Source organism: Gobio gobio, assembly GCF_949357685.1.
Source record: "Gobio gobio genome assembly, chromosome: 21".
In the NCBI taxonomy this organism is placed as follows: domain Eukaryota; kingdom Metazoa; phylum Chordata; class Actinopteri; order Cypriniformes; family Gobionidae; genus Gobio; species Gobio gobio.
In genome coordinates this window covers 45,406,465-45,429,078 of record NC_137117.1, presented here as the reverse complement: position 1 = coordinate 45,429,078, position 22,614 = coordinate 45,406,465, and the positions used below count along the sequence as shown (strand labels likewise).

At 41.6% G+C, this 22,614-nt stretch overlaps 1 protein-coding gene across 1 annotated transcript in view; it reads right to left on the bottom strand.

Annotated features, from left to right (window-relative positions):
- LOC307117960 (deoxynucleoside triphosphate triphosphohydrolase SAMHD1-like) overlaps nucleotides 1-21,563 on the bottom strand; it is a 32,870-nt gene extending 11,307 nt beyond the window's left edge. Inside the window, exons 1-8 of the mRNA XM_079803245.1 lie at nucleotides 21,409-21,563; nucleotides 20,136-20,202; nucleotides 19,899-19,971; nucleotides 19,663-19,823; nucleotides 18,461-18,576; nucleotides 16,242-16,312; nucleotides 5,343-5,492; nucleotides 94-194 (exon numbers count right to left, since the gene is read on the bottom strand). Of these exons, the coding sequence (XP_079659371.1) occupies nucleotides 94-194; nucleotides 5,343-5,492; nucleotides 16,242-16,312; nucleotides 18,461-18,576; nucleotides 19,663-19,823; nucleotides 19,899-19,971; nucleotides 20,136-20,202; nucleotides 21,409-21,562 (893 nt within the window). The 5' untranslated portion in view covers nucleotide 21,563. The remainder of the gene's footprint in view (nucleotides 1-93; nucleotides 195-5,342; nucleotides 5,493-16,241; nucleotides 16,313-18,460; nucleotides 18,577-19,662; nucleotides 19,824-19,898; nucleotides 19,972-20,135; nucleotides 20,203-21,408) is intronic.
- Nucleotides 21,564-22,614: the final 1,051 nt, after the last annotated feature.

The window sequence follows — 22,614 nt, the reverse complement described above, 5'->3', positions numbered from 1 at the left end:
CACACACACACACACACACACACACACACACGTTCATTCATCTGAATTAAGATTAGAAAACCATCATCATCAGCCTGCAGAGATTCATCTTACCTAGCAAAATAATCCCACTTATCGACGTCGATCCCGTTTCTTTTGTTTGCTACGATCTCGTACAGGAAGGATTTCTCCATCGGCCTGCCCTTATATGGCCACTGCAGGGTTAAAGAAACACACATTACCCTCAGTCCTGTGATGGAGATCTGCTCAGTAAGATTAACACACAAAGATCATGATCTTGATTCAACAGCCAGGATTCATCGGTGTCTAATAAACCTTTGACAAGTATGATCACAGCCAATATCTAAACTAAGGGGTGTGCATGAATATTTGAGTAATTGATCTGTAATTATTATTTGAAAAATAAAAATATTTTCGTATTTTGCTACATATGTTGCTTTGCTGGCTGTAAATGAAACTAAAGTTATAATTGCATGCGCAGTGAAACCTGGAATTACTTTGATCAAAATGATTACTTTCGATCAAATGGATCAACATGTGGTGTGGAAACATTGCCAGGTGAAGCAGGTAAGCTCAGCTTTATGATCAAGACATATGCTTACTTAAAGTTTCATCGAGGGAGACTGGTTTAAAAACAGAAAACACAAAGCTCTGTTAGAAACTTCTGGAAAATCTTAAGATTATGATTGGGAAATATACACAACAGGCTTACATTATAAGCTAAAAAAAGCTCATTAAACTATTTAAATAAACAAATATTTGTTTTTATGTGCCCAGATATTCAAATAGAATAATTTTGGAAAATGCCCATCCCGAATTCCTTCAGATCTGCGCTCTGACCTAGAGAAAACCGCTTCTTTGCAAAAACATTCCCGGGCTATTAGTTCAGACTTCTGCAGTTAGTTGTTCCAAGTTTTTATTTTTTTCTCTGAAATGCGTCACTTTGTTTTCTTTAGTGGCTTTGTAATGTTGACATTAAATGTGCAAAATAGTGTTGTCCCGATATTGGAATTTCTAACTTCAATACGATACCTTAAAATATCGATATTCGATACCACAGGGAAAACCGCCATTTACTGTAAATATTTTTTATCATCATCATCATCATCATCATCTCATAAGTCTTTGATAGTTATGGTAATTTTGTTGCAAAAGCTTTCGAACAGCACAGGAATGCTTTGTTTGAAACTTTGAACTAAAGTTAACTGTCAGTAATAAAAAATAAACAAATTGCAAACATCACAAATAAATACAATAGAATAAAAAGAAAAATGGGTAACACTTTAGAATAATGGTCATTAGTTAACATTAGTTAATGTATTAACTAACATGAACTAACCATGAGCAGTACATGTGTTACTGTATTTGTTCATCTTTGTTAACGTTAGTTAATATAAATCCAGCTGTTCATGGTTTGTTCATGTTAGTTCACAGTGCACTAACTAATGTTAACAAGATTTTAATAATGATTAGTAAATATTGAAATTAACATTAACTAATAATGAACTGAACTTCTAAAGCGTTTATTAATCTTTGTTAACGTTAACTAATGTAGTTAACTAATGACCATTATTCTAAAGTGTTACCGAAAAATGAAAACATGGCTATAAAGCTACACTATGTAACTTTTTTAGTTTATTCTTATCTAAAAACACTTAGTTCTTTCAAAAATATATGTGCTCATTAATGTATATTTACTTCTTTCAAGTAATAAAGTATTCTGGTAAGTTTATAATATGCCATTGTAAACACATACGGGTGAGGGTTTGAATGCGGGTCGCCATGTTGCTCCTCCATCTTGAAAGTACATTAGCCAAAGAGGGACATTCCCGTAAATTCAAGCTTCGCCTTTGGCGTTTTAACACTCGATGGCACCGTGTCCAATGTGGACGAGGTCGAGCTGGAATTCATGTTAATCTTGGACTAAATCGGCCACCGTAGGAGTTAAAACGAAATCGGAATTGAGAGGAACAGAAACTAATATTCACTGGATGGTCATATACAAGTTCACCACTAGATGGGGGAAAATATCACACAGTGTAGCTTTAAAGAGATAGTTCACCCAACTGAGAAAGACCCCATGATTTACTCTCCCTCATGTCCCACTAGCTGTAGAGACGCTTTCAACAGCATCAACATAAACAAACAGAACTGCGCATGCGCGCTTTTGTGGCCCAAACGTAACTTCCGGTAGACGTCCGCAAAGAATCAACAACAACAGAGGCTGCGTTATCTTTCTTATGCGCTATCATCTTTCATTTTAATTGGGCAACATTATCTTAATTTACATGTTTTTATTGTTTCAGCATGTTTATTATAAATAATCTCCCATTTCTGTCTGCAATATAGAGGGGGGGAACGCCCCCCTTAAAGGGTTATTTCACCCAAAAATGTAAATCCTGTTATTAATTATTCACCCTCATGTCGACCCCGACCCGTAAGACCGTAGAGAAGAAGAAACATATCTTCATTTGTGTTCTGAAGATGATGAAGGTCTGACAGGTTTGGAACGACATGAGGGAGAGGAATAATGACAATTAACATTCTTGGCTGAACTAACCCTTTAAGGACCGTGTAGTGTCTTATACAAATGCTTGCGCGCTCACCTTCAATCATGCAATGCATCGGAATAACATGTTTCTTTGTTTCATAGTATAAGATTAATGATGGGAAAGTTAACTTGTAGATAAAGTGCCCTATTTGAGATTGATTGTGTATGAATTCATCACAATAAACCCTGTGCTCTATGGGCACTGCCATTAAAAGAGGACAAAGACAAAGTTGTTTTGCACTCGGTGATAAAGGCACATTTAAATATTTTGCAGGAAACACAAATCCGACCAGTTATGAATAGCGACCACTTGATGTGAACAAATGTAAACTCGCCGTGTCCTGATTGGCTGATGATCACATGTTAATGCCAAGTGTAAACGCAGCCAGAATAATCACCTCTAGAGTAGATTATTTCTGATAACAAGCTAAAGCACACACACACACACACACACACACACACACACACACACACACACACACACACGCGCGCTCTGTCTCACGCTCTCACTCTGCCGAGGTAAATCTCACGCCAAACTGCTTTTGATATGAAAGTCTAAGCTTTTAAAAATGTTATACGAAATTTAAACAATAAATAGCGTTTTGGCGCTAATGTGGCCTAACAGTTAAAGCCAGAGGCGTTGAAAAACAGAGTTGCGACATGCTCTCATCTCCCGGCGGCGCGCGCGGTCACATGGTTATTAATGATAATTATTTATATTACAACTAGTGTAGTAATTAAGGTTAAAATAGAGAATTTCAATGCAAAGAGGCAAATTAGAGTCAATTTGTGGCTGGAAAAATAATAATTTTCATTTATAATGCCATTATGGATCTAGTCTAGTTGCTCAAAAACGTATTGCAGATCATAACAGCATATTTCGTTTTAGGTTTTGCATTTGAATAAACATTTAGACATGATAAACACTGGATTTTAACATTTTAAAACGTTAACTTACATCCTAATATTTCTAATGATACTTAGATAAGCACACACACAGGTGAGTGTGTTTTTTCCCCCTTATATATACACAGTAGGCTATATACATATGAACTGATACTGATACGAAACCGATATTTGTGCCAATCACCAACCCCATGCCCTCGCCCGCCTGCCAACACTAATGGTTTTCTAATCTGTGGGAAACACTGAGGTTTCACCCTGACCACGCCCTCTTCTGTCTCTAAATGAGACTGAATGATCACATTTTACATTCTTACGGAAATATGATTATATTTTGCAATTATCATTTAAATGTAATTTTCAAATAGTTTGTTGTAAACCAATATCTCAGAAAATTGTTATGGGGTTTCAAAATCAGAAAATCTGAAAATATAACACATATTTAGCCTAACTAATATTTAACTTTCTTAAATAATTGATATTACCATTATTTACTGATATTTATTTAACTGTTTTACAGGCTGTAGTGGTGTTTCACTGATGGAAGTTATCTTAAACTTTCACATTTTCAATGTTTTCATTCAGTGTCAGCAATTTAATCAAACCTGTAATCAAATTTAACTGCTTATTTGCTGAAATCACTCAACTGTTGTTATATGTATAGCCTAAAGCACGATTTAAACCAATGTTTTATAGCATTTGCCCTATGGTATTTTGCAACAGACGTGCAGTTGAACCCGTGTGACGTGGGCTGAAAATGGGTCTATCCCCATATCTCAGTGTGCAATGGACAGATTATCTCGGAATTACAGGAGGAATATAGTAAAACACATCAGTTGGTTAAAACATCAAGCAGAATGATAAATAATTATTTTCTTTTTACAATCTGAGCTCAAAGATTGTAGTGTGCTTAATGGGTACATTTACCCGGAATCATTTTTCATGTCAAATTAAAATATTTAATTAAAAAAATATATTAAAACATATATTGCGATAAATCTAAAATCTAAAATAAATCTCTTAACTAATGCTGTAAACTATGGGAGTCAGCTGTACTATAATATTAAAGGTAAAAATGAACTGATTAGTACAAACACTTACATTACATTAAATTACAATGTTTTTTATAATAATATTAACTTTACAAATTAAATAATCATATACATCTTTTTGGAAATATAAACATTTAAATGGTGGCTGTCATAAAAACTTGCAAGATTAATTCAAACATGCATTAAATATTGAAGAACATTAAAAATGATAATGAATATGCAAAATGCTCTAGAATCAATTTTTCTAGCTGACTAACGAGTTTATGGACACTGGATGTGTTTTTTCTGAGGTAAATGTGACGTTACACAGTTTACAAGCGGTTTTACTGACGCCTGAGTGATGCAGCTTTCGGAAAGTTGCACTCGATCTTTTAACACACGTTCAGATGTTCATTCATGTTTATTTTGTGCTGTAACTGGTATTAAGGCGGAAGAAAATATCCGTTCACGTGCGATCTCACGCCACAGCGCCAAAACGGTACTTATGCTTTTTGAATTTCGTAATAAAATGGACGGAATTTGAAATCCGAGACTGTTTTATATCAATAGCAACAGAGCACAAAGAGTATTGCTGTTTAATGGATGTGTTTAATGGAAACCTCGTCTCCATTAGGAGCTCAGTGATCATTGTATGGATATTTTGAGCACAGCCCTTGGAGAACGCAAAATATCTTCTGCGCTCGTCTTTGTTTGGAACCATTTTCGTGTCTAAAATGCAGGTAAGTTAAGGAAGCCGTGCCGTAAGCTGGACCCCGTGTGTGATCTCCACTGTATACCGCATGACGCAGGTGTGGTGATGTGCAACACTCGGCCCTGATGAGGACACACACACTCACCGAACTGTCCAAGAGAGCGTTAGGCCCAGAGATCTGCTCCTTGATGAAGATCAGGTCCTCAGGAAGCCTCAGCCCATGATGCCTCATGACCGCCTCAAGATTGTGGACCTTCACCAGGTGGTCAAACATCTGGACTGAGGCCATCTCATGCTGCAGGGCAGAAAACATCCATCAACCTCCATCTGAACATCCATCTGAACATCCATCTGAACATCCATCAACCTCCATCTGAACATCCATCAACCTCCATCTGAACATCCATCAACCTCCATCTGAACATCCATCTGAACATCCATCTGAACATCCATCAACCTCCATCTGAACATCCATCAACCTCCATCTGAACATCCATCAACCTCCATCTGAACATCCATCTGAACATCCATCTGAACCTCCATCTGAACATCCATCAACCTCCATCTGAACATCCATCAACCTCCATCTGAACATCCATCTGAACATCCATCTGAACATCCATCTGAACATCCATAAACCTCCATCTGAACATCCATCTGAACATCCATCTGAACATCCATCAACCTCCATCTGAACATCCATCAACCTCCATCTGAACATCCATCTGAACCTCCATCTGTCAGTTAGTAGTATGAGATCTGAAGGGCCCTGATTGCTTTAGTGTGTGCTGAATGCTACACCCTCCACACATGAAGAACCTCCATCTGAACATCCATCAACCTCCATCTGAACATCCATCTGAACCTCCATCTGTCAGTTAGTAGTATGAGATCTGAAGGGCCCTGATAGTTTTAGTGTGTGTTGAATGCTACACCCTCCACACATGAAGAACCTCCATCTGAACATCCATCAACCTCCATCTGAACATCCATCTGAACATCCATCAACCTCCATCTGAACATCCATCTGAACATCCATCAACCTCCATCTGAACATCCATCTGAAAATCCATCAACCTCCATCTGAACATCCATCTGAACATCCATCTGAACATCCATCAACCTCCATCTGAACATCCATCAACCTCCATCTGAACATCCATCTGAACATCCATCAACCTCCATCTGAACATCCATCAACCTCCATCTGAACATCCATCAACCTCCATCTGAACATCCATCTGAACATCCATCTGAACATCCATCTGAACATCCATCAACCTCCATCTGAACATCCATCAACCTCCATCTGAACATCCATCAACCTCCATCTGAACATCCATCAACCTCCATCTGAACATCCATAAACATCCATCTGAACATCCATCAACCTCCATCTGAACCTCCATCTGAACATCCATCAACCTCCATCTGAACATCCATAAACCTCCATCTGAACATCCATCTGAACATCCGTCAACCTCCATCTGAACATCCATCAACCTCCATCTGAACATCCATCTGAACATCCATCAACCTCCATCTGAACATCCATCTGAACATCCATCTGAACATCCATCAACCTCCATCTGAACATCCATCTGAACATCCATCTGAACATCCATCAACCTCCATCTGAACATCCATCTGAACATCCATCAACCTCCATCTGAACATCCATCAACCTCCATCTGAACATCCATCTGAACATCCATCTGAACATCCATCTGAACATCCATCAACCTCCATCTGAACATCCATCTGAACATCCATCAACCTCCATCTGAACATCCATCAACCTCCATCTGAACATCCATCAACCTCCATCTGAACATCCATAAACATCCATCTGAACATCCATCAACCTCCATCTGAACATCCATCAACCTCCATCTGAACATCCATAAACCTCCATCTGAACATCCATCTGAACATCCGTCAACCTCCATCTGAACATCCATCAACCTCCATCTGAACATCCATCTGAACATCCATCAACCTCCATCTGAACATCCATCTGAACATCCATCAACCTCCATCTGAACATCCATCAACCTCCATCTGAACATCCATCTGAACATCCATCAACCTCCATCTGAACATCCATCAACCTCCATCTGAACATCCATCAACCTCCATCTGAACATCCATCAACCTCCATCTGAACATCCATCAACCTCCATCTGAACATCCATCAACCTCCATCTGAACATCCATCAACCTCCATCTGAACATCCATCAACCTCCATCTGAACATCCATCAACAACCATCTGAACCTCCATCTGAACATCCATCAACCTCCATCTGAACATCCATCAACCTCCATCTGAACATCCATCAACCTCCATCTGAACATCCATCAACCTCCATCTGAACATCCATCAACATCCATCTGAACCTCCATCTGAACATCCATCAACCTCCATCTGAACATCCATCAACCTCCATCAACCTCCATCTGAACATCCATCAACCTCCATCTGAACATCCATCAACCTCCATCTGAACATCCATCTGAACATCCATCAACCTCCATCAACCTCCATCTGAACATCCATCAACCTCCATCTGAACATCCATCAACCTCCATCTGAACATCCATCTGAACATCCATCAACCTCCATCTGAACATCCATCAACCTCCATCTGAACATCCATCAACCTCCATCTGAACATCCATCAACCTCCATCTGAACATCCATCAACCTCCATCTGAACATCCATCAACATCCATCTGAACCTCCATCTGAACATCCATCAACCTCCATCTGAACATCCATCAACCTCCATCTGAACATCCATCAACCTCCATCTGAACATCCATCAACATCCATCTGAACCTCCATCTGAACATCCATCAACCTCCATCTGAACATCCATCAACCTCCATCTGAACATCCATCAACCTCCATCTGAACATCCATCAACCTCCATCTGAACATCCATCAACCTCCATCTGAACATCCATTTGAACATCCATCAACCTCCATCTGAACATCCATCTGAACATCCATCAACCTCCATCTGAACATCCATCTGAACCTCCATCTGAACATCCATCAACCTCCATCTGAACATCCATCTGTCAGTTAGTAGTATGAGATCTGAAGGGCCCTGATAATTTTAGTGTGTGTTGAATGCTACACCCTCCACACATGAAGAACCTCCATCTGAACATCCATCAACCTCCATCTGAACATCCATCAACCTCCATCTGAACATCCATCAACCTCCATCAACCTCCATCTGAACATCCATCAACCTCCATCTGAACATCCATCAACCTCCATCTGAACATCCATCTGAACATCCATCAACCTCCATCAACCTCCATCTGAACATCCATCAACCTCCATCTGAACATCCATCTGAACATCCATCTGAACATCCATCAACATCCATCTGAACATCCATCAACCTCCATCTGAACATCCATCAACCTCCATCTGAACATCCATCAACCTCCATCTGAACATCCATCTGAACATCCATCTGTCAGTTAGTGGTATGAGATCTGAAGGGCCCTGATAGTTTTAGTGTGTGTTGAATGCTACACCCTCCACACATGAAGAACCTCCATCTGAACATCCATCAACCTCCATCTGAACATCCATCAACCTCCATCTGAACATCCATCTGAACATCCATCTGTCAGTTAGTGGTATGAGATCTGAAGGGCCCTGATAGTTTTAGTGTGTGTTGAATGCTACACCCTCCACACATGAAGAACCTCCATCTGAACATCCATCAACCTCCATCTGAACATCCATCAACCTCCATCTGAACATCCATCTGAACCTCCATCTGTCAGTTAGTAGTATGAGATCTGAATGCTACACCCTCCACACATGAAGAACCTCCATCTGTCAGTTAGTAGTATGAGATCTGAATGCTACACCCTCCACACATGAAGAACCTCCATCTGAACCTCCATCTGTCAGTTAGTAGTATGAGATCTGAATGCTACACCCTCCACACATGAAGAACCTCCATCTGTCAGTTAGTAGTATGAGATCTGAATGCTACACCCTCCACACATGAAGAACCTCCATCTGTCAGTTAGTAGTATGAGATCTGAATGCTACACCCTCCACACATGAAGAACCTCCATCTGAACCTCCATCTGTCAGTTAGTAGTATGAGATCTGAATGCTACACCCTCCACACATGAAGAACCTCCATCTGAACCTCCATCTGAACCTCCATCTGTCAGTTAGTAGTATGAGATCTGAATGCTACACCCTCCACACATGAAGAACCTCCATCTGAACCTCCATCAACCTCCATCTGTCAGTTAGTAGTATGAGATCTGAATGCTACACCCTCCACACATGAAGAACCTCCATCTGAACCTCCATCTGAACATCCATCAACCTCCATCTGAACATCCATCTGAACATCCATCAACCTCCATCTGAACATCCATCTGAACATCCATCAACCTCCATCTGAACATCCATCAACCTCCATCTGAACATCCATCAACCTCCATCTGAACATCCATGAACATCCATCTGAACATCCATCTGAACATCCATCAACCTCCATCTGAACATCCATCTGTCAGTTAGTAGTATGAGATCTGAATGCTACACCCTCCACACATGAAGAACCTCCATCTGAACCTCCATCTGTCAGTTAGTAGTATGAGATCTGAATGCTACACCCTCCACACATGAAGAACCTCCATCTGAACCTCCATCTGAACCTCCATCTGTCAGTTAGTAGTATGAGATCTGAATGCTACACCCTCCACACATGAAGAACCTCCATCTGTCAGTTAGTAGTATGAGATCTGAATGCTACACCCTCCACACATGAAGAACCTCCATCTGAACCTCCATCTGTCAGTTAGTAGTATGAGATCTGAATGCTACACCCTCCACACATGAAGAACCTCCATCTGAACCTCCATCGGTCAGTTATAAGTATGAGATCTGAATGCTACACCCTCCACACATGAAGAACCTCCATCTGAACCTCCATCTGAACCTCCATCTGTCAGTTAGTAGTATGAGATCTGAATGCTACACCCTCCACACATGAAGAACCTCCATCTGTCAGTTAGTAGTATGAGATCTGAATGCTACACCCTCCACACATGAAGAACCTCCATCTGAACCTCCATCTGTCAGTTAGTAGTATGAGATCTGAATGCTACACCCTCCACACATGAAGAACCTCCATCTGAACCTCCATCTGTCAGTTAGTAGTATGAGATCTGAATGCTACACCCTCCACACATGAAGAACCTCCATCTGTCAGTTAGTAGTATGAGATCTGAATGCTACACCCTCCACACATGAAGAACCTCCATCTGTCAGTTAGTAGTATGAGATCTGAATGCTACACCCTCCACACATGAAGAACCTCCATCTGTCAGTTAGTAGTATGAGATCTGAATGCTACACCCTCCACACATGAAGAACCTCCATCTGTCAGTTAGTAGTATGAGATCTGAATGCTACACCCTCCACACATGAAGAACCTCCATCTGTCAGTTAGTAGTATGAGATCTGAATGCTACACCCTCCACACATGAAGAACCTCCATCTGAACCTCCATCTGTCAGTTAGTAGTATGAGATCTGAATGCTACACCCTCCACACATGAAGAACCTCCATCTGTCAGTTAGTAGTATGAGATCTGAATGCTACACCCTCCACACATGAAGAACCTCCATCTGTCAGTTAGTAGTATGAGATCTGAATGCTACACCCTCCACACATGAAGAACCTCCATCTGAACCTCCATCTGTCAGTTAGTAGTATGAGATCTGAATGCTACACCCTCCACACATGAAGAACCTCCATCTGAACCTCCATCTGTCAGTTAGTAGTATGAGATCTGAATGCTACACCCTCCACACATGAAGAACCTCCATCTGAACCTCCATCTGAACCTCCATCTGTCAGTTAGTAGTATGAGATCTGAATGCTACACCCTCCACACATGAAGAACCTCCATCTGAACCTCCATCAACCTCCATCTGTCAGTTAGTAGTATGAGATCTGAATGCTACACCCTCCACACATGAAGAACCTCCATCTGAACCTCCATCAACCTCCATCTGAACATCCATCAACCTCCATCTGAACATCCATCTGAACATCCATCTGAACATCCATCTGAACATCCATCTGAACATCCATCTGAAAATCCATCAACCTCCATCTGAACATCCATCAACCTCCATCTGAACATCCATCAACCTCCATCTGAACATCCATGAACATCCATCTGAACATCCATCTGAACATCCATCAACCTCCATCTGAACCTCCATCTGTCAGTTAGTAGTATGAGATCTGAATGCTACACCCTCCACACATGAAGAACCTCCATCTGAACCTCCATCTGTCAGTTAGTAGTATGAGATCTGAATGCTACACCCTCCACACATGAAGAACCTCCATCTGAACCTCCATCTGAACCTCCATCTGTCAGTTAGTAGTATGAGATCTGAATGCTACACCCTCCACACATGAAGAACCTCCATCTGTCAGTTAGTAGTATGAGATCTGAATGCTACACCCTCCACACATGAAGAACCTCCATCTGAACCTCCATCTGTCAGTTAGTAGTATGAGATCTGAATGCTACACCCTCCACACATGAAGAACCTCCATCTGAACCTCCATCGGTCAGTTAGTAGTATGAGATCTGAATGCTACACCCTCCACACATGAAGAACCTCCATCTGAACCTCCATCTGAACCTCCATCTGTCAGTTAGTAGTATGAGATCTGAATGCTACACCCTCCACACATGAAGAACCTCCATCTGTCAGTTAGTAGTATGAGATCTGAATGCTACACCCTCCACACATGAAGAACCTCCATCTGAACCTCCATCTGTCAGTTAGTAGTATGAGATCTGAATGCTACACCCTCCACACATGAAGAACCTCCATCTGAACCTCCATCTGTCAGTTAGTAGTATGAGATCTGAATGCTACACCCTCCACACATGAAGAACCTCCATCTGTCAGTTAGTAGTATGAGATCTGAATGCTACACCCTCCACACATGAAGAACCTCCATCTGTCAGTTAGTAGTATGAGATCTGAATGCTACACCCTCCACACATGAAGAACCTCCATCTGTCAGTTAGTAGTCAAGTCAAGTCAACTTTATTTATATAGCGCTTTTAACAATGTAGATTGTTTCAAAGCAGCTTTACAGTGTTAAACAGGAAAATAATGCAGCATAATTCCAATCAGCTGTATAGCCATTCTGGAAACATTTCAAGTATCATACAGTGACAGTGTGGGCGTTAGATCAATAATTCGATCAGTAATTTAGTTTAAATGGTTAATTTAGTTTAAATTTTTCAACTAAAAATCGAAATAAATCTAAATAATAATGTCCCCCAACTGAGCACGCCAAGCCAGAGGCAACAGTGGCAAGGAAACCAAAACCCCATTAGGTGACCTAATGGAGAAAAATAAACCTTGGGAGAAACCAGGCTCAGTCGGGGTGCCAGTTCTCCTCTGGCCAATTAACAAACAGCGTATTATTATTATTATTATTATTCTGGCAGCTTTACAGCTCAGAGGTCATAATAGATCAGAATATTCGAGGGACCGGGGGCAACATGCTGGAGACGGGTTTATTGAGGATGATGTTGAATAAATAATTATTAAAGTGCAATATTCGAAGGATCGGAGGCAACACGCAGGAGACGGGTTTATTGAGGATGACATATCGATTTAAGTATTATTTAATTGTAATATTCGAACAATCCGAGTCAACACGCAGGAGACGGGTTTATTGAGATGCCGTGTCGATGAGGCAGTTGCAGGGGGAGTCTAATCACGGTCTCTGCAGACACTTCAGGGTCATGTGTTGGTCTTCTCTGGGCGCAGGTCCACCATCTGAACTGGATACGGCCCGGATCCGGATCCATACTACTACTAACAGTAGTATGAGATCTGAATGCTACACCCTCCACACATGAAGAACCTCCATCTGAACCTCCATCTGTCAGTTAGTAGTATGAGATCTGAATGCTACACCCTCCACACATGAAGAACCTCCATCTGAACCTCCATCTGAACCTCCATCTGTCAGTTAGTAGTATGAGATCTGAATGCTACACCCTCCACACATGAAGAACCTCCATCTGAACCTCCATCAACCTCCATCTGTCAGTTAGTAGTATGAGATCTGAATGCTACACCCTCCACACATGAAGAACCTCCATCTGAACCTCCATCAACCTCCATCTGAACATCCATCAACCTCCATCTGAACATCCATCTGAACATCCATCTGAACATCCATCAACCTCCATCTGAACATCCATCTGAACATCCATCAACCTCCATCTGAACATCCATCAACCTCCATCTGAACATCCATCAACCTCCATCTGAACAGCCATGAACATCCATCTGAACATCCATCAACCTCCATCTGAACATCCATCAACCTCCATCTGAACATCCATAAACCTCCATCTGAACATCCATCTGAACATCCATCAACCTCCATCTGAACCTCCATCTGTCAGTTAGTAGTATGAGATCTGAATGCTACACCCCCCACACATGAAGAACCTCCATCTGAACCTCCATCTGTCAGTTAGTAGTATGAGATCTGAATGCTACACCCTCCACACATGAAGAACCTCCATCTGAACCTCCATCTGAACCTCTCTCTGTCAGTTAGTAGTATGAGATCTGAATGCTACACCCTCCACACATGAAGAACCTCCATCTGTCAGTTAGTAGTATGAGATCTGAATGCTACACCCTCCACACATGAAGAACCTCCATCTGAACCTCCATCTGTCAGTTAGTAGTATGAGATCTGAATGCTACACCCTCCACACATGAAGAACCTCCATCTGAACCTCCATCTGTCAGTTAGTAGTATGAGATCTGAACGCTACACCCTCCACACATGAAGAACCTCCATCTGAACCTCCATCTGTCAGTTAGTAGTATGAGATCTGAATGCTACACCCTCCACACATGAAGAACCTCCATCTGTCAGTTAGTAGTATGAGATCTGAATGCTACACCCTCCACACATGAAGAACCTCCATCTGAACCTCCATCTGTCAGTTAGTAGTATGAGATCTGAATGCTACACCCTCCACACATGAAGAACCTCCATCTGAACCTCCATCTGTCAGTTAGTAGTATGAGATCTGAATGCTACACCCTCCACACATGAAGAACCTCCATCTGTCAGTTAGTAGTATGAGATCTGAATGCTACACCCTCCACACATGAAGAACCTCCATCTGTCAGTTAGTAGTATGAGATCTGAATGCTACACCCTCCACACATGAAGAACCTCCATCTGTCAGTTAGTAGTATGAGATCTGAATGCTACACCCTCCACACATGAAGAACCTCCATCTGAACCTCCATCTGTCAGTTAGTAGTATGAGATCTGAATGCTACACCCTCCACACATGAAGAACCTCCATCTGAACCTCCATCTGTCAGTTAGTAGTATGAGATCTGAATGCTACACCCTCCACACATGAAGAACCTCCATCTGAACCTCCATCTGTCAGTTAGTAGTATGAGATCTGAATGCTACACCCTCCACACATGAAGAACCTCCATCTGAACCTCCATCTGTCAGTTAGTAGTATGAGATCTGAATGCTACACCCTCCACACATGAAGAACCTCCATCTGAACCTCCATCTGTCAGTTAGTAGTATGAGATCTGAATGCTACACCCTCCACACATGAAGAACCTCCATCTGAACCTCCATCTGTCAGTTAGTAGTATGAGATCTGAATGCTACACCCTCCACACATGAAGAACCTCCATCTGAACCTCCATCTGTCAGTTAGTAGTATGAGATCTGAATGCTACACCCTCCACACATGAAGAACCTCCATCTGAACCTCCATCTGTCAGTTAGTAGTATGAGATCTGAATGCTACACCCTCCACACATGAAGAACCTCCATCTGTCAGTTAGTAGTATGAGATCTGAATGCTACACCCTCCACACATGAAGAACCTCCATCTGTCAGTTAGTAGTATGAGATCTGAATGCTACACCCTCCACACATGAAGAACCTCCATCTGAACCTCCATCTGTCAGTTAGTAGTATGAGATCTGAATGCTACACCCTCCACACATGAAGAACCTCCATCTGAACCTCCATCTGTCAGTTAGTAGTATGAGATCTGAATGCTACACCCTCCACACATGAAGAACCTCCATCTGAACCTCCATCTGTCAGTTAGTAGTGTGAGATCTGAATGCTACACCCTCCACACATGAAGAACCTCCATCTGTCAGTTAGTAGTATGAGATCTGAATGCTACACCCTCCACACATGAAGAACCTCCATCTGAACCTCCATCTGTCAGTTAGTAGTGTGAGATCTGAATGCTACACCCTCCACACATGAAGAACCTCCATCTGTCAGTTAGTAGTATGAGATCTGAATGCTACACCCTCCACACATGAAGAACCTCCATCTGTCAGTTAGTAGTATGAGATCTGAATGCTACACCCTCCACACATGAAGAACCTCCATCTGTCAGTTAGTAGTATGAGATCTGAATGCTACACCCTCCACACATGAAGAACCTCCATCTGTCAGTTAGTAGTATGAGATCTGAATGCTACACCCTCCACACATGAAGAACCTCCATCTGAACCTCCATCTGTCAGTTAGTAGTATGAGATCTGAATGCTACACCCTCCACACATGAAGAACCTCCATCTGAACCTCCATCTGTCAGTTAGTAGTATGAGATCTGAATGCTACACCCTCCACACATGAAGCCGTCGCTCACCTCACTCTAAATCAGCTGAAGGGTTATCAAAGTACATTTGGGCCAAATACCAACAAACTAATAAAGACTCTTTGAGACTCGAGACCAAGTATACAATTTTGCCAGAAACAGAGTTTCTATTTTTATTGGTCTTCTGAAAGTTAGTTTGCCAGTTTTGGCCAAAGCTGATTCCACCCAGCGGGTCCGCCATTAGAAGCTGAAGCTGTCCGAAACCCTGCGGTTCTCAAGCACGCTCTGACACTGGGGACGTTTCTCCACACTCACCTTCCACTTCTGACCAGGCCGGACCTTAGGGATGAACATGCCATCAAACATATGAGAAAACGGGCCATGACCTGGACAACACACAAAAGGGGATTTAGAGAATGATGATGCAAAACCATTAGTGTGTGTGCTCTTAGATCGACATATACACCAATCAGGCATAACATTATGACCTAATATTGTGTTAGTCCCCCTTTTGCTGCCAAAGCACCCCTGACCCATCGAGGCATGGACTGCACTAGAGCCCTGAAGGTGTGCTGTGGTATCTGGACCAAGATGTTAGCAGCAGATCCTTTAAGTCCTGTAAGTTCCGAGGTGGGGCCTCCATGGATCGGACTTGTTTGTTCAGCTCATCCCACAGATGCTCGATTGGATTGAGATCTGGGGAATTTGGAGGCCAAGTCAACACCTCAAACTCGTTGTTGTGCTCCGTAAAACCATTCCTGAAGCATTTGTGCTTTGTGGCGGCGCATTATCTGCTGAAAGAGCCACAGCCACAGGGAACACCGTCTCCATGAGCGGCTGGACATGGGCTCAACAATGCTGAGGTAGGTGGTGCATGTCAAAGTCACATCCACATGATGGAGGACCCAAGGTTTCCCAGCAGAACATTGCCCAAAGCATCACTGCCTCGGCCGGCTCGCCTTCTTCCCATATAGTGTTCATTTTGTCACCTATTTTTAATTTAGTCTTAGTCTTGTGCCAAATGTCCTTGTTAGTTTTAGTCATATTTAGTCATTCACATATAATTTTTTGTTAAAAATAATCTTGAAAAATGTTTGCCTAAAATCAGCATTAGCTTATGAGACGATGGGAACAAATATTGATTTTGATCTTGATTCAGTATGAATTTATATGTATATAGCCTACTGTACATAAGGAAAAATAAGTTTGCCTTTTAGCACTATTTTAAACTTTTTGAGGGGTTAAGTTATATTAGCTTGCATTCTTTACTATTCACTATTATTAACATTTTAAAATTTCACAAATAAGTAAGTAAGCAGTTATGATCTGCAATACTTTTTTTGAGCAACTAGACTACATGTATATTTATTCAAGAGCCTTACAGGCACCTATAGTGGGTAATGGCATTACAAGTGAATATTTTTCTTTTTCCAGCCACAAAATGACTCTAATTTGCCTCTTTGCATTGGAATGCTCTATTTTAACCTTAATTAATACACTAATTGTAATATAAATAATACAAATATTGGAAGACAAATGTTTTAAGTGATCATTAATGGACCATAAGTATTGCACAAATAGTATTTAGTACCAAAAGATCTCCTTAAAATATTCAATAAATATTATTGAACTAAAATATAGGCTATTTATTTTAAAAATAGTTAAGGTGTATGGTCACATTTGACCACCAATGAGTATAAGTGTGACTAATTAGAGGGCTAAATACAAGAAAAAATATGAACATTAATGTTAACAATGTTGCATCTCTACCTCTCCATAATAAAATGCTACTGTAAATGTGGCTGACACAATAATCAATGCACACTATGCTGTACTGTTTACCAAAAATAGCTGCAAACACCTGTAAAGTGAAGCTGTTGTGTAACTTAGACACAGCGCTAGAAGTATTGAGCGCTCTGGAAACATGTGAGCTTGAGTACTTGAGCAACAGCGGCAACTCATTCTGAATATTTTGAACAGCTGAATATTTTATCTCATGATGAAAAAGTAGAGACGATTGTAGATCAAAATGAAAAGAGATGCTCTGACCCAGTCTTCTAGCCGTCACAATCTGGCCCTTGTCAAACTCGCTCAAATCCTTACGCTTGCCCATTTTTTCTGCTTCTAACGCATCAACTTTAAGGACAAAATGTTCAGTTGCTGCCTAATATATCCCACCCACTAACAGGAGCCATGATGAAGAGATCATCAGTGTTATTCACCTGTCATAATGTTATGCCTGATCGGTGTATGACTTGGGAAACCCAATTCGAATCCTAAAAAATCTCAGTCACTGGAATTGTTCCGAGTTTATGGTCACATTTTGTAAATAAAAGCCAAAATTACAATGGATGAGATGTGAAAACTCCTTCTGGCGTCAGCCATCAATTAATATCCTGACTATTAACATTTCTCCTGTAAATCAATCATTTCATCATCTGATTATAATGAACACGAGTCACTCGACGTGTGCGTATGTTGTGAATTGTCCATCATGGGATTGTATTTAATATCTGCACAGGTTTGTCCCTCACCCAGGTCATGGCACAGGCCAGCGATCTGAACACAGAGCATATCCTGCTGGGTTATGAAGAGCTCCGGCTGTCTTTCCCTCAGAGCCTTGACGAGACATCCTGCCAGATATCCCACCCTGCAGCAAACACAGCAGCGCACAAACACGTCACAAACAACTCTGCATTAGGGATGCACCATATTGGCTTTTTGCCGATATCCGATATTTTTAAACTAATTTTGGCCGATGCCGATATTGATACCGATATACTTTTATTTTGTTTGGAAACAACCATTTTGAGCAAAAACATTTTTTTTTCATTCTGGCTTCAGATTTCTGATGTCTCCTTACTAAAAGTATACTTGTTAAAGATAAATAAATGTTAATAAAGTTATTTTTATAATAAGAGTGACTTTATTATTGTTATTTTTAGAGAAAATAGTGATTTTTCACCCCAGACAGATGCAGTTGTAACCTAAATATTGTATTTTTGGATGTAATGCTTGTGCATCAGCTGATGCTGTCTTTAGCTTCAGATAAAAAAAATATACAATTATTTTAGTGCTTCTTGGATTATTTTTTTATCATCCATTTCATACAATTTTATTACAGATTAATAAACTGTATATAAAAGTATTTAATTTACAAGTTTTTTACAATTTATTTGTGTATTCTACTTCTCATTTTATTACTGCAACAACAGCGCCTCCACTTAAATAGGCTATATGACATTCTCCCGGTCGGGCACTAGGACCTGGAGGAGCTTCAGCTGCTGCGCGCGCTACAGACTGGAGAGACGCCATTGTGCTTATTTTGGGCTAGTTTTGTTGTGAAAACCTGGCAATCCGGTTGATTCACAAATTCAATATATTGATGTCGATTAATGATGTGAATATAAATCACCATATGCAATGCATTTGCTTATTTTCACTTCAAGAATGAGCACACGTCTGACATGATCTTATCGCTATAGCACAGGCGCATATCAACACATTATCATATCGGCAAGGCATATCGGCATAATTTTTTCATGTCGGCCGATGCTGATTTTTATATTGTAAGCGTTTATCGGCCGATTCCGATGTCGTGCCGATAATATCGTGCATCCCTACTCTGTATAAAACATGCAATCTTTCATTGAAATGCCAATTCTTGCAGCAACTCTGAAAGAACTTTCCATGGTCTAACATTTCCTGGTCCAGTCAAACGCAGGAACACACTGACCCGATTGAATGCTCGAAGCGGTTGTGAGAAGCCCCAGGGAAGACCAGGTAAGCTCCGCCCAGCTGCTTGATGTGGCGCAGCCTCTGGAACTGAGGCGTGTCTATGAACTGGACCAGCAGCGGATGCAGCTCGATATGGCCATGGATGGGGTCGTTGAAGACCTGGGACACAAACAGCTCTGGAAACAGCATTCGAAGCAGCAGCAGCAGCTAATGTTAGTGAAAGCTTTGGCATACCTTCATGGGTTCGTTTGAGATCTGCCAGAGTTTCTGAAGGCAGTGGAGGATGTGCAGGCGTGATCCCAGAGGGCTAAATGAGGAAAGACATCATTACTGACATTAAAGCTCAACCGCAGCAAACATGCACTGGAAATCAACAGCTCATAGATCAGACAGGGTCAGATTGTGGCACAACACTGCGCTCAAATGATCTCGGTTTTAGTGTAATGAATAAATGATTCCGGCAACACTTACGAAATGCCCATCTTCTCCAGAAGCAGCTCGGTGAGGTATGGCAGTCCTGGCCCGGTTATGCCATGGTCTGTGAAACAAAGCACATCAATCAAACCCTTTTCCTCTAATATTGACAAATGCGGATATCATTTGGTTCATATATGATGAAGTATTGATAAGAGACAATAGGTTGCAGCCCATCCTCATCATGTACCGTGTGTGCGGAAATCTGTGGCTCTGTAGATCCCATCATATCTCATCATATCCCATCATATCCCACTATATATTACCAAGTTGAGCAAAGAGTTCAATACTGGCATTCATTTACATTACATTTACATTTAGTCATTTAGCAGACGCTTTTATCCAAAGCGACTTACAAATGAGAGCAATAGAAGCAACTACAACAGTCAGAGGCTACAGTATGCAAGTGCTGTAACAAGTGTGTGTGTGTGTGTGTGTGTGTGATCAGTTGATGAGTGTGTGTGTGTGTGTGTGTGTGTGTGTGTGTGTGATCAGTTGATGAGTGTGTGTGTGTGTGTGTGTGTGTGTGTGTGTGTGTGTGTGTGTGTGTGTGTGTGTGTGTGTGTGTGTGTGATCAGTTGATGAGTGTGTGTGTGTGTGTGTGTGTGTGTGTGTGTGTGTGTGTGTGTGTGTGTGTGTGTGTGTGATCAGTTGATGAGTGTGTGTGTGTGTGTGTGTGTGTGTGTGTGTGTGTGTGTGTGACAGCAGTTGATGTGTGTGTGTGTGTGTGTGTGTGTGTGTGTGTGACAGCAGTTGATGAGTGTGTGTGTGTGTGTGTGTAGTTGATGTGTGTGTGTGTGTGTGTGTGTGTGTGTGTGTGTGTGTGTGTGTGTGTGTGTGACAGCAGTTGATGAGTGTGTGTGTGTGTGTGTGTAGTTGATGTGTGTGTGTGTGTGTGTGTGTGTGTGTGTAGTTGATGAGTGTGTGTGTGTGTGTGTAGTTGATGAGTGTGTGTGTGTGTGTGTGTGTGTGTAGTTGATGAGTGTGTGTGTGTGTGTGTGTGTGTGTGTGTAGTTGATGAGTGTGTGTGTGTGTGTGTGTGTAGTTGATGAGTGTGTGTGTGTGTGTGTGTGTAGTTGATGAGTGTGTGTGTGTGTGTGTGTGTGTGTGTGTGTGTGTGTGTGTGTGTGTGTGTGTGTGTGTGTGTGTGTGTGTGTGTGTGTGTGTGTGTGTGTGAGAGAGCAGTTGATGAGTGTGAGTGTGAGTGTGAGTGTGAGTGTGTGTGTGTGTGTGTGTGTGTGTGTGTGTGTGTGTGTGAGATCAGTGTTACCTCTGAATGTCTGCTGCCATTGCTCTTGTCCTTCTCTCCGCAGATAGGCGAGCGTCTCCTCGACGCCCCAGCGCCAGAACTCTCCGTCACACTCCGGCTTCCCGTCGGCAGCGCACTCGCCGTCTACTCTCGGCCGTTTGATCCGCGGATCCATCATTAAACACCGTCATATAAACCCGTCAAACTTTCGAGTGAAGCCGGTCTCGCGCGTGTCAGGAGGACCGACTGACTCTGAGTTTGTTCTTTCGCGCCTCCTGTCGGGTTGGAGCGCGCGTGACCGCGGCGCCAGCGGCTTCCGGTTTCACATTCATTGTATTTCCGCTTTTGTGTGCCGTTTCACCCGAGATGTTTATAGCAGAGCAGATAGGAGGAACACCTCATGCTAGTCCAGGGGTTCTCTAAGTGTGGTACTACATTAATTCATGTTAAAACACATTACATCTTAATTTAATCTTTTTATTTTTTATTTAAGTTTTACACATTTAACACATTTTAATCATTATTTAATGATTGTATTTACCTGTATGTAAACACAGTGCAGTGTTGATGTACAAACTGTGTGTTTACAATGTTTAATTGGCTGATAACAATAAATATTCTTAGGAATAAACTGCCTGTTTTTGAACTGTGCAGCGCTGTAGCTGAATAGTTAGGCCTGTCCGCTGCTGTATTTTAATGTTGGTCATTATGGTGATACTTGGAGAGCCAAATATTTTCTGAGGTGGTACTTGGTAAAAAAAAAAACAATTGCTTTGAGACACAATGGCTGAGGCAGAGTCCTGCACGCGGGTACCCGACGGGTGACCCGCGAATATTGCTGAAACGGGTGAAAAACATCCTACTGTGTCGGACAAGGGAGAAACACGTGCAAACGAATATAGGCCTATATATAAACAATATATGCATGTATATTGTAGATGTGTTCCTAAAAATACAAAAATATGCCTTGCCTGTATTCCAAGTTGATAAAATAATTTCAAATCCATATCAGTTAATCTGTGGCCGCGCAGCGCGCGCGCCCTCACAGAAGAATCACAACCGCGCGCGCGCTGCCTGCACTGCAGCCATCAAGATGAATCATGAGGAGTTTAAGAAAAGATAGCCGCAAATGTGGAACTTCATCGCTGAGGAAGCACGCAGATAACTGTGGTAACAAACCAAGCACAAGCAGTTCTATCGAACAGTATTTGTGTTATATTTCCTGAG